Source organism: Anabrus simplex, chromosome 14 (assembly GCF_040414725.1).
Source record: "Anabrus simplex isolate iqAnaSimp1 chromosome 14, ASM4041472v1, whole genome shotgun sequence".
In the NCBI taxonomy this organism is placed as follows: Eukaryota; Metazoa; Arthropoda; class Insecta; order Orthoptera; family Tettigoniidae; genus Anabrus; species Anabrus simplex.
In genome coordinates this window covers 96,968,661-96,982,641 of record NC_090278.1, presented here as the reverse complement: position 1 = coordinate 96,982,641, position 13,981 = coordinate 96,968,661, and the positions used below count along the sequence as shown (strand labels likewise).

The 13,981-nt window shown below is 40.7% G+C and overlaps 1 protein-coding gene across 4 annotated transcripts in view; it reads left to right on the top strand.

Moving 5' to 3' along the window:
• Nucleotides 1-13,981, top strand: part of LOC136885605 (gamma-tubulin complex component 3) — a 309,280-nt gene that overhangs the window by 179,909 nt on the left and 115,390 nt on the right. The window contains exon 1 of one of the 4 annotated variants that reach the window (XM_067158277.2): nucleotides 12,081-12,269. The exons of 2 other annotated variants lie outside the window; for them this stretch is intronic. In XM_067158277.2, the coding sequence (XP_067014378.2) occupies nucleotides 12,197-12,269 (73 nt within the window). In that variant the 5' untranslated portion in view covers nucleotides 12,081-12,196. Of the gene's footprint in view, nucleotides 1-12,080; nucleotides 12,270-12,296; nucleotides 12,436-13,981 lie in introns of those variants that run through there. One more of the 4 variants, XM_067158279.2, reaches the window with a different exon arrangement.

Genomic DNA, 13,981 nt, shown 5'->3' with positions numbered 1-13,981 from the left:
CCCCCATTTCTTCTTCTTCTTCTTCTTCTTTTCTAGCCTATTTCATTCCACTGCTGGATATAGGCCTCTTCCATGTGCTTCCATCGTCTTCGGTCTTGAGCCACTTGGAACCAGCGTGTTCCAGCCAACAGCTTTATGTCGTCGAGCCATCTCTTCAGGGGTCTTCCAATGCCTCTCTTGTGTCCCCATGGTCTCCAGTGAACAATCCTAGAGGTCCACCTGTTGTAGTCTTGTCGAGCTACGTGTCCTACCCATTGCCATTTTAGTTTTGCTACTATCTCTAGGATGTCTGTTACATTAGTTCTTCTCCTGATGTCCTCTGAACGGATCTTATCCCTAAGGCTGATCCCTAGCATCTGTCGCTCCATGGCTCGTTGGGTTCGCTGAAGCTTGCGAGCACTTTCCTTCGTCAGAGTCATCGTTTCCAGACCGTAAGTTGTAACTGGCAGCACGCACGTATTATAAACCTTGGTCTTCAGGTTAATTGGAACATCCTTGTTAGTGAGGATGAATCTTAGTTTTCGGAATGCAGTCCAACTCATACCTATTCTGCGAGGAATTTCTGCACGTTGGTTGTCTTTTCCAAGTTTTATCTTGTGTCCAAGATAGATGTACTCATCGACAGCTTCTATATATTGGTTTCCCGTTTTAAGTGGTCGACTCTCTGGGCTTAGTATTTTCGTTTTATTAATGTTCATTTCCAAACCAATCTTAGCAGAAGCAGTTTTTAATTCTTGGATCATGCTTTCTAGCTCATCTAGATTTTCACTTATGAGCACAATGTCATCGGCAAAACGCAGGTGGTTCAAATATACCCCGTTGATTTTTATTCCTTTATTATCCCAATGAAGGGTTTTGAATACATCTTCCAAGGCAAGGGTAAACAGCTTTGGAGAGATTGTGTCACCTTGTCGAACTCCTTTGCCAACTGGGATTTTATTGGTGATGAGGTCTTCGTCCACTCTGACTACCATTGTTGCTTGATCATAAATGTTTTCCAGAAGCTTTATATACCTTGAGTTTATCATGGCATTTTGAAGTGCCTTCATGATTGCCCAGATCTCCACTGAGTCAAAAGCTTTTTTATAATCAATGAAGGCCAGATGAATCTTGATGTTGTACTCAGTGGTTTTCTCCAGAAGAAGACGAATAGTCTGGATGTGTTCAACAGTTGAGAAGCCTTTACGAAATCCCGCTTGCTCGGCAGGTTGATAAAAATCCAGTTCTCTTGTGAGGCGGTTGGTTACAATTTTAGTCAGGAGCTTATAAAGGTGTGATAACAAACTCACAGGACGATAGTTCTCTAAATTTTCCTTATCACCTTTCTTGAAGAGAAGTATCACTTCAGCATTTTTCCAATTTTCTGGTATTCTTCCAGAGTTAATACACTTGTTCATGAGTATTCTCACGGCTTCTAGCAGATCTCTTCCACCTAATTTCAGCATTTCATTCGTTATTTTATCCTCCCCAGGGGATTTTTTATTCCTTAGTTGTTTAAGAGCACTTTCAATCTCAGCAGTGGTTACTTCCGGTGTTACTTCATGTGTATAATTCTGGGCTAGTTGTTCATCACTGGATGGTTTATTAATGGTTGATGTATACAGCTTGTAGTAGAAATCTCTAATAACTTCAGTAATCTTTTGCCTATCTGTGACTATTTCTCCATTTTGGTTCTTAAGTTTTGTAATTTTTGGTCTTCCTGTAGACATGCTGTTCTTTAAAATCTTCATGTTTTTATTTTCTTCAATTGTCTGTATGATCATGTTATTATTAAATTTCCTTAGATCTTTTCTTATTTCCTTGCGAATGGTCTTGTTAAGATTTTTGTATTCTGCTGTATCCCTGTCCATTGTCTTCCTGTCCTTAATGAGCTGCATGGTATTGAGTGAAAGTCGGCTCTTCTTATTAGTTTTCTTCAATGGGATCTCCTTTGCTGCATTTTGAATACTGACTGTAATTTTCTCATTAAGTTCGTTCACGTCCAAGTATTTCAAATCTTCTTTCCCCCATTTCTAAAGACCATAATTTCCGTTTTTGTGTTGTTAATGTAGTTGTTGTTTTGGCACCATTTTACAATTGTATCTATGGCACTCTGTGGTTTGTGCAAATTTGTGGAGCTAACTACTATGTCGTCTGCATACGGAAAAATGTGAATGTCTTCTCTATCTTGCGTTATCCTCAATATTTCCTCGATTGCTAGGATGGATAGTAGTGGACTCATGGTGTCTCCCTGAAGCACACCATTTGTTTGCCTAATTGCATGTGAAATGGAAAGGCCGCCCGATACCCTTGTTGTGTTTTATTGTAATATTTCTTTTATTACTCTTGTCCATACATTTTCTCTTCCTAATACGTTTTCAAGTTTGGATATGATTAGTCCTCTGTCCGTTTGGTCAAAAGCCTTTGTGAAGTCCATAAAGACGGAATAGAACTTTTCTTTCTTTTCAAGTGCGTCTTTTATGTTGCCTAATAATAGTTCTAGTGCCATTAGTGTCGATCTGTTGTTCCTGAATACGAATTGAGTTTCAGGGAGGATCTCATCAATGTGTTTCTTAAGTCGTTCCGTTATTAATGTTGTGAGAATTTTAAAGGGAGCGTTTTCTAGTGTAATGCCTCTATAGTTGTTGGGATCTTCTGGGTCTGCTGTGCCTTTGGATCTACCGGTAACTTTAATTATGGAGTTCCTCCATTGTTCTGGTTTTGTTCCGGTCTCTATGCATTTTTTTTAATAGCTTGGTCCATGTAGGGAGCAATGATTCTATGGATGCTTTTATAAGCTCATTATAGATCTTGTCTGTGCCTGCAGTTTTCTTGTTCTTTGTTCTATTTATTGTTTTTCGGACTTCTTCTGCTGTAAATGGTATCTAGTCATTTGGGTTTGTTCTATTGCATTCTTCCGTTCTATGGTTAGGTAAATCTGTTTCTTCCTTTTTGTTCAAAATGCTGATGAAGTGGTCGTCCCAGACTGCCATATTTATGTACTGTATTGGTGGACCTTGTCGTGGGCGATGTGCAATGTATGGATTCGTTTTTGCCTCTGCAGCCAGTTTATGAGCTTTTTCCTCAGTTTATAGTTTTTTTCCTTTATCAATGTTTTGTATTGTTTTCTTTTAGTCGCATACATTTCTAGTAGGGCAGGGTCTTAGATGTTAAGCTTCACTTGGTGTAACTTGTCTAGCACTTTCTTTCTTTTGATGATGTTTGTCAAACCAGTTTTTACTCACTTTAGCGTTCATGTTGATTGGTTCTGTAGAGCTTAATATCAGATCTTATATCCGGCTTGTGGCTTCTGACAGTCCTTCGTTCTCTATTAGTGTTTCTATGCTTTTTACTTTGCAAGGGCTTTCTTTCAGTATATCTATGTTTAGTTTCCTAGATATCTTCTGTGTGTTATCTTGATTTTTGTCTCTTGGATGGGAAATGGTGAACTCCATTGAGAGGTGTTTCCGTATGGGATTCAATGAGTTCGTCCAGATTGGTCTTATCTTCTCTCTTTTTTGTCCCTTTACAAATAATAGATCTATTGCGCTTTTGCCGTTGCTGGATATACAGGGTGTTAGGTGTATACGTGCAGATATTAAGCTAGTCGGCTAAGAAAAATACATCTCATAATATATGCTATGTACTTTTTACCTTGTCCTATTAGTTTGCCCATAACTGAGCAAAATATTTCAGGACCTAATGTGTTTTGAACGGCCGTAGCAGGATACGCCGGTGATGTCATTCTGTCCACGCGTAGCGGAAGTACAGTAGCCGAGTATAGGGCTTGTTGAACCTGTTTCTTATCGCAGGCCAACACATGTTGTTGTGCACTTCCCCTAAAGGCTTGGCAAGTAGAAGAGTATGACTCACGTGCCAGGTCATTTGCTGTACTCGAAAACCGGTGTAGGGTACTCTGTGTGAAAAGTACACAAAATCCTTACAGTGACGTCGAAGATCCGTACAAGCACATACGTGCGAATCAAGTGTTGTGTATTTGTGTGCGATTTTTAAGACGTCAATGGCATTACTCAGTGATCCAAGCTGACAAAATGAAAGGAAATGGTTAATAAGTAAATGAAATATGGGCGCAACATTTCTGTGCTGTTATTGCGACAGTCTACGATGAATATCTGACAATAGACAATGCGGGTTATCTATGCTTATTCATAAACTTTTTAGGTCATTGAAAGGACGGTGGACACTGAAAGAAAACGCTATAAGTATTCAGTGAAATTATTATTAATGAGACAAATTTCAAAAACCGTAGTTGCATCCATCGTGAACATTGCTCGAAGGAAAAAGATCTACTGTGGAATTGCCGCCGGGCATTTCTAATAGAAGGCTTATTCTTCTTTTTCCTAATATGTTTACCCTCCAGGGTTGGTTTTTCATGGGACTCAGCAAGGGATCCCACCTCTACCGCCTCAAGGGTAGTGTCCTGGAGCGTGAGACATTGGATCGGGGATACAACTGGGGAGAATGACCAGTACCTCACCCAGGCGGCCTCACCTGCTATGCTGAACAGGGGCCTTGCGGGGGTATGGGAAGATTGGAAAGGATAGACAAGGAAGAGGGAAGGAAGCGGGCGTGGCCTTAAGTTAGGTACCGCATCCGGGAGATAGTAGGTTCGAATCCCGCTATCGGCAGCCCTGAAGATGGTTTTCCGTGGTTTCCCATTTTCACACCAGGCAAATGCTGGGGCTGTACCTTAATTAAGGCCACGGCCGCTTCCTTCCAACTCCTAGGCCTTTCCTATCCCATCGTCGCCATAAGACCTATCTGTGTCGGTGCGACGTAAAACCCCTAGCAAAAAAAAGTTAGGTACCATCCCGGCATTTGCCTGGAGAAGGGGGGAACTACGGGAAACAACTTTCAGGATGGCTGAGGTGGGAATCGGACCACCTCTACTCATTTGACCTCCCGAGGCTAAGTGGACCCTGTTCCAGCCCTCGTACCACTTTTCAAATTTCTTGTCAGAGCTGGAAATCGAACCCGAGCTTCGGGGGTGGCAGCTAATCACACTAACCACTGCACCACAGAGGCGGACGGAAGGCTTATTACTGAACAGTAAGTACCGATAGGTAAAATGATGACTGTAATGGACCCGTTTAATTAGAACTTCCGTAAAAATAATATTACTACTACTACTACTACTACTACTACTACTACTAATAATAATAATAATAATAATAATAATAATAATAATAATAATATCTTTACGTTCCACTAACTAATTTTCACGGTTTTCGGAGACGCTGAAATGCCAGAATTTTTTATCTCAGTATTTTTTAATGCAAATAAATCTACAGACACGAGACTGACGTATTTGAGCACCTTCAAATACCACCGGACTGAGCCAAGACCAAGCCTCCCAAGTTGGGTTCAGAAGGCCAGCACTTTACGCAGTGCTGCACCAATCACCTTGCCGGGCTGAGTGGCTCAGACGGTTGAGGCACTGACCTTCTGAGTCCAGTCTTGACAAGGTGCTCAAATACGTCCGCCTTGTGTCAGTAGATTTACTGGTACGTGAAGAACTCCTATGGTACTAAATTCCTGCAAATCCGCGTCTCCGAAAACCGTGAAAAGTAGTTAGTGGGACGTAAAGCCAATGACATTATTATCATCATCTTACCTGCACAGTTCATAGGGTTATCTTACCTGGAGTTCCTCATAGGTACGTTATTAGAGCTTTCAGAGGACGCTCCGTTTCGACTACGCCGAAACATGTGGTTTTTACACGATGGTCCCCCACCTGATATAAGCCGCTTACTGCGTAATCATTTGGATCAGTCCTTTGGTCTATGGCGTATAGGACGACATGGACCCATCAATTGGCCCGCCAGATCTCCAATGGATATTACGGAAGACTGGATTCGGAGAAGTGATTTTCTTTTGTTAGTTGCTTTACGTCGCACCAACACAGAGAGGTCTTATGGCGACAGTCGGACAAGAAAGGCCTAGGAATGGTAAGAAAGTGGTCGTGGCCTTAATTAAGGTTCAACCCCCGCAATGCCTTGTGTGAACTTGGGAAACCACGGAAAACCATCTTCAGGGCTGCCGACATTGGGGTTCGAAGCCCCAATCTCCCGGATGCGAGCTCACAGCTGTGCGCTCCTAACCGCATGGCCAACTCGCCGGGTACGGAGAAGTGAAGCCTGCAGAGTAGTCCAGGGAGGTCACTTGAACAATTGCTACGTGTTTCACATTGGTATGTCAGATGTTACACCATTTCTGCAGCGTATTGAGTTGGGAGTTCAGTTCTCAATCGATGTAGTATTTTGAGTCTCGATAGTTCGATATTCTCATAAATCCGAGCAGAAAAATTGAAGTACCGGTAACAAAAATTATAAATCTAGAGTTTCAGTTCGCGATTGCCTTGTACGTGGCGCAAGCTGAACACAACACACGGAAGACGTGCTTGTTAAAACGCTAGATATTGACCTTGAACACAGCATGGCAGTTCTTCATTCTACACTGTACTGGTTTGGGTACATTGCGTGTGTGTGTCTGTTGATGTGCATGTTTGATGTTTATACACAAAACCTGTTTGTCACACTTTGTCCTCTAGTGCTAACCACAATACAAAGATACACCTGACTCATCGCAAAGAGACCTGGTTCTGGTCTTACGCATACTATCCTGTAGTAAACTACTGCGAGCGATGTAGGCACGGGTGAAGTACATTTCATCTTGTTTCCTCCTACACCACGCATATTTTACTATTTTCTTCCCTGCCTTTCAGCTCCTAATGACTTGTTAATAATAATACCGGTAATGTTATTTGCTTTACGTCCCACTAACTACTCTTACTGTTTCTGGAGGCGCTGAAGTGCTGTAATTTAGTCCCGCAGGAGTTCTTTTTACGCGCCAGTAAATCTACCGACACGAGGCTGACTTATTTGAGCATCTTCGAATACCATCGGACTGAGCCAAGATCGAGCCTGCCAAGTTGGGGTCAGAAGGCCAGCGCCTCAACCGTCTGAGCCACTCTGCCCGGCAGCAAAAAATATTATTATTATTATTATTATTATTATTATTATTATTATTATTATTATTATTATTATTATTACCGGGCGAGTTGGCCGTGCGGTTAGAGACGCATGGCTGAGAGCTTTCACCCCGGAGATAATGGGTTCGAATCCCACTGTCGGCAGCCCAGAAGATGGTTTTCCGTGGTTTCCCATTTTCACACCAGGCAAATGCTAGGGCTGTACCTTAATTAAGGCCACGGCCGCCTCCTTCCAACTCCTAGGCCTTTGCTATCCCATCGTCCTATAAGACCTATCTATATCGGTGCGTCGCACCGACACAGATAGGTTTTATGGCGACAGATATAACTAAGGACTAGGATCGGGAAGGAAGCAACCGTGGTCTTAATTAAGGTACAGCCCTAGCATTTGCCTGGTGTGAACATGAAAAACCACGGAAAATCATCTTTAAAGCTGCCGACAGAGGGATTCGAAGCCAGTACATCCCGAATATTGGATACTGTTCGAACTTTAGCGACTGCTATTATCAAGCTCGGTGATGATTTAAGAGTGGATTTCTGCCGCTGGTTAATTGATCAAGCACTCAATCCAGAATTTCTGTCAAGTGTATTAGTGACACATGAGGCAATTTTTATAGAAGGAGTGTTTAATATTTAGTATACCAAGGCAACCTCTAGCACCGGCTCTCAATTAATATCTGGATGGATGCAGTGGGAAGTCTGTCTCTTTGACTAATCGTCTTTTTATTAGCGTTATTTTGCTTTACGTCCCACGTACTATTTATACCGTTTTCTGAGACGCGGAGGTGACGAAATTTCATATCGCAGGAGTTCTTTTACGTGCCAGTATTTCTACGACACGAGACTGACGTATGTGTGCCCCATCAAATATCATCAGAATGAGCCACGATTGAACCTGCCAAGTTGGAGGTCGGAAGATAAGGACCTCAACGGTCTCAGACACTCAGACCGGTACCAATCACCTTACTTGCATAAATTTGATCGGTGTAGCTTTCCTTATGGTGACGATGGGACGGGAAAGGGCTAGTATCGGAAAGGAAGCGATCGTGGCATTCATGACGTTACAGCCCCAGAATTTGACTGGTGTGAACATGGAAAACCACGGTAAACCACCTTTAGGGCTGCCGACAGAGGGGTTGGAACCCACTATATCCCACTCATGAGCTGTGGAATATCCCCATTCAATAGGACAAGACAGTTTCCAGCACCGGTTCTAATTAATATCAGGATGGGTGTAGTTGGAGGTCGGTTACATCTTTTTATTAATGTTATCTTGCTCCTGTACAGTAGATACAGTACGTTACTGGAGCTTTCAGAGGACGTGTCGCTTCGACTACGCCGAACCACGTGGATTTTACACGATGGTGCAGACATTTCCTCAACGGTAGACAGGACGATGTGGAACTATCAATTGGCCAGCCCTTATTCCAGTGGATTGTTATGCCTGGGGGGACATGAGAAACAAAGTATACCGAACTGAGGTAACCACTTCGGATGACCTTCGTGAACGTATGTTTAAGCACCAGAGGATATTCTGAACCACAGTGGTGTCTTGGCTCGAATGACAAGTTGCTTTACGTCGCACCGACACAGATAGGTATTATAGCGATGACGGGGCAGGTAAGGGTTAGGAGTGGGAAGGAAGCAACCATGGCCTTAATTAAGGTACAGCCCCAGCATTTGCCTCGTGTGAAAATGGGAAACCACGGAAAACCATCTTCAGGGCTACCGGTACCGACAGTGGGGTACGAACCCACTATCTCCCGAATACTGGATACTGGTAGTACTTAAGCGACTGCAGCTATCGAGCTCGGTGTACCAGTAAATATACCGACACGAGGCTGACGTATTTGGGCACCTTAAAATACCACTGCACGGGGCCAGGTTCGAACATGCGAAGTTGGAGTCAAAAGGCTGGCACCTCAACCGTTTTAGCCACTCAACCAGGCAGGAAGCACGAAATGTAGGTACGTTTAATTTACTTAGTTGTATAATATGTCCATTTTTCGTTTGAAACAAAACGTTCGATGTGCTTCGATAATTCAATTCTGATTCTACTCATATGGATATCCTATGCCATGCATTTGTTCGTTGGCGCAAGGAACTGTCTTCCTTCTACCTTTACGCAATGCACAACGGGGATCGTACCGCATTTCACGTCCCGGCGTGCGTATCCCAACCAATAATTATATCACACGCTCGTACAGGTCGCGCACCGACACAGGTTTTCAGGTCATTTCCATACTCACTAGACCACAGGGCTGACGACCACAGATATCCCTATCCCCTAAAGGACGTAACAGCAAATGAACCAGTATTAACGCTGAGAATTCAATACATCTCCAGGGTCCGAAACCGATAACTAGTGTTGTCTGAAACCCCTAAGACGGAAGCTAAATACTAACAACAACAAACCAGTCTGGCGATAATGTAACGTAACATGTTGTAGACTGGTAGCCTTCAGCTGTTACCGTAGGTCAGTTACTCGTAAACATAAAACCAGTTTGGCAAGTATATTACGTAACATCTCGTGGCATTGGAACATAAACATAAACATAACAGAAACCAGTTTGGCAGGGATGGCGCGTGACTTGCCTGTTATCAAAGGAAAGCTATTCATTCACAAGAACAAGGCATACTACCTATTCTAAAAACATCGTACCCCTTTGCTCTCGAAAATAACTTCCGAGGATTACTAAAAGTTTGATATATAGTGGTTCGTCACATCGTTCTCTATTGCTACAATAAATATCTGCACGTATACACCTAACACCCTGTATATGTTGGAGTCTTGTTGTTATTTATAAGTAGGAAACCCTGTTCTCCGAACTTTTCAATGATGAGTTTTGCCTTGTAGTTATCAGTGTCTATTCTGTTATTCGAATCTCCTGCTAATACGGTTGGCTTGCTTCCTTTGCTGGTTTGTATTAGATCACTAAGCTAATCTATTATGTCCAAGGCATTGTAATATGGTTGGAAGTAAGCAGCTATGATGGTGAGGTTCTTTGTTTCCTCAAGTAGTGCATTGTTGGTTTGAGTAGTGAAGGTGATCGGTGTCAAGGATGGTTTCACCAGAATGGATATTCCTCCTGAAGGTCTTCCCAGTTGCCCTTTTTTCCATGAGATGTGTACCATAGAAGTGTGGATGTTTCCAGTTTTCCAAGAGGAAAGTTTCCGTGAGTATTACTATGTCATACTTGCTTTGTCGTGTTATCTGGTGCTAAGGCCATTGCTCCCTTAATTCCTTCAACGTTCCATAGCAGTCCTGTTCAATAAATTTCCAATTTCTTTGAAATCATTTAGGAAAAGGCTAGGAAAACAACAAATAGGGAATCTGCCACCTGGGCGACTGCCCTAAATGCAGATCAGTATTGATTGATTTGATTGACTGTGTATTCATTATGTTTGCTGTCTTTTTCTGTTTTACTGGTTGAGGCAGTTTTACATGCTATCTTGGAAATTGTCTTTTCGGTTGTCATTTTGTACTGTGGTGTGTATGATGTGGCACTTGCTGTTCCTTTATTGCCCCCTTGGGGTATTTTCGTTGAGTTAATCAAGGATGGCTCTTTCAGTTCTCCTTTGACTCCGAAGGAACCTATAGCGTCTGACTATTACATTTGCTCGCCAGAACCCTGGGTCTGATACTGAGTTCATGTATTTAATGGGGATGTGAAATTTAAATGCTTTATTGAGTCCGCTTTTGGATATTTCTTCACAGGTTATGCTTCCTTCAATCCCGTTTCTGATTGGGAATTTTTTTACTATCTCCTGTGTGGAATTTGAATTTATCCTTCCCAGGAAGAGCCAGGCAGTCTTTTCGGCTGCGCGTAGTTCGCCTTCATGCTGATTCGTACCGATCAGTTCTTCTTGCTGGTTTCTTCTGGGTTGTGTTCTTCCATTCCTTACTTCTCTCCAGCCCTCTCTGTTTCTTTCCTCTTCTATATTTCCGTTTGAGTGTTGATTGTTATCCAGGTCCATTTCCGTGTTGTTCTGTACCTGAGGTGGTGACGGTATTTCCTTTTCAGCGATTGCTTCTTCTCTGTGTACTATTTGGGTTGGGGATGTGGTTATTTTTTCCCGTTCTCACTGTCTGGGTCGGTTTTGTATTGTTTCTTTCAGATGGAACATTTATTGCTTCTTCTTTTTGTGTTACATCTAATGTCGTGTTCAATTTTTTGTTGGATGAAATCAGTCATTTTCTCTATTTTCCTTGATAATTCCTCTTTTTTTCCATGATCTTTTGCGTCATGTCTCTCTTGTATTTCATTTCTTCTAATATGGCTTTGCTGTCTCCGCACATCCACATTAGATTGCTGTTGGTTTTGATCAGCAAGTCAAATTCTCCTTGTTTAAGTCCTGCACAGCCATGATGCGAGCAAGCTCCATCACATTTTACGGCTCCAGAATTTCCATCAATTTCCTGTTTGCAGGAACCGCAATTCTCTTTCGTCTGAATTTACGTTTTCTTTGGAGTCATCGCTGTGTAATTCTTTGGCTTTTTGTCTTTTTACTTCTGAGATTTCCTCTGAATTTATACGAATTTATATATGAATTTATGAATTACACCTATTATATGAATGCATTATATGAATTTATTTGTGAATATGATACCATTTGATTTTCTACGCTGAAGAACTTGTGATGACATTTTAAAAGATTTTATAATAGAGGAGTGAAAATATTTCAGGCTGAGGAACTCTTCCCCTTTCTCTTTATTACGCACAATTTGTATCTTAGGGGTGTTAGTATTATTTATCTCCGATCGTAGCGCTAATATCGAAGTCACATCCACTATCTCTGTTTTAGACGATACCAGAAGAATTGTCCCGATATTCTTGAGCCTAATGTCCAAAGATTATATTGGACCGACCCTTTTGGCAAGCGAATCATCCCTTACCTTGCTCCCTGTAGCGAAGGTTGAAACTACATACATTTCACCTTAATTTTTCAGGAATTTTGTTAGGCAGCGAAGAGCGCGATTTGTTTTTGGTCAGAGCTTTCCACATAGACAAATCAAAAGATTTTTGAACGTGATCGAAGGAGTAATTAAAATGGTGTTGGTAGTCCTGAGCGTCAATACGATATAAATGTCATGGAGATGGATGGATGAGCGCGGGACAGTTTGTTATGAATGGGCGTTGGTTATTTTGTAGGATTTTATGGGGTGTAATTTTTGGATGAGTAATAATTGTATCGATTTCAAAAATGTATCTAACACCCAAGGATTACGCTATTAACAAACTCCTGTACCAATTATGTAAGCAGCTGGTTGAGAAAGGTAGGCTTGATCTATATATCTACAAGAGGCGTAGTAGTTTTTTCCAGATAGTGTGGATATGTTTTGGAAATATATAATTCTATGATTGTTTTAGACGAGTTTTCTCGTACGTACTGTGCTGTATTGTAAGTTATTTTTGAAAAATAACTGTCTTAAAATTTGAGAGGTGAGAGATTGATTTATGTATATTGTAATTCATGCAAATGGTTTAATCCGCGGGCCGTATATCTGTGTCTATAAACAATATTAATTTGGTGAGAACTGTATCTTTGTTTCAGAACATTTTATTTTCTGTATTGTTGGATGTGTTGCCATAGCTTTTGGACAGGATGGATGTCTGTCAAGTCAATTTCAAATGTAAATAAAGCATTGCTTATATCCAAAAATTGTAAATCAGAATGGGATTAATATTGTCATTTATTGGACGCAATTGGATTCATGGTGAGATATTACAGGTCAAATTTGTTTCTGTATGGTCATTCTATATATTGTATAAGTTTTCAGGTTTATTGTAGTGTCATTGAGTTGATTGATTCATGATTTAGCGTAAGGGTCATTAATATTTAGATTAGCAGTATTACAGGTGAACAGAAAGAAAGAAACCTTGATTACATGACCATATTAGAACATATTTGTTTAATTGCCTTCCAACTGTTTGTTAGTAGCCTGCTAAATTATAACAAATTACACCATACAACTTCCACCTGAATTACTCTAAATCAGGGTGTCAAAACTCAAACTGATATTCGGGCCGTATAACCTTATCAAGATAGCACAGTGGCCCATGAGACGAAAGTTCACTTGGAGCTAGAGGCCTAGGCCCTTATATTTTATTAGAAATGATGTGATACTACTATGTTAGAAAATTATATGAAATGTACTACAAAAGTAGTATGTCAGATCAAAAAATTTCAAGAACAGACTTGAGTTACATAATGTGAGCGTACAATTTAGAAAGTTCGCTTTGGCGTGTAGTATAAAAGAATTATTTTTTACGGTACCAGATGTCTGGCATGACTTCACACCTCCCAGATATTACATGTGATAAAATTAATTTTTGGGTCTGTATTGAAAGTACTTGTATAAATAACACTAGTATGTTTTTATTATTCTCCCACCTATTCAGTACAATACAAACTTAAAAGTTAGGACTTTGTCTTTATCAAAATGTTAACATAAAATTATTACGTTTCGCCTATCATTAGTAGGGATCATCAGCCATTTTTACCTTAGGAATAGATCAGGTACCCGATTGGGAATGGCTTATGAATACTGTTAAAAACTATGTCTTGTAAAATGGATTAGAGATCGTTAAACAACTATTACAATATTAAAAACGTGGTACGTTATTACTTAACAATATTTGTGTTAATATTTGAGTCTTCTAAAAATATACAACATAGGTGGTTGGTTCTTGCTATTAAAAGATCTTACAATTAAGATAAAAATCAGAAAGTACATTCCATATAATTGTCAAATGACGTATTAAAAACTTGAGGAAAGTTGAGCATTAGTAATGTTCGTTGGTTCTTGAAGTTAATAAGTATTGATTTTCATTTATATGCTTATGAATTTGAAGAATGTTCATATGGCCTGGTTCTTTTTAAGATAATATTAGTTGGAATGCTGGTGCCGTAGGCTATATTGAAGTTTGTGTAGACGTTGTTAGGCCATCTACTTTAATGTAGTATCTGCGGGAAGAGTTTGTTGTT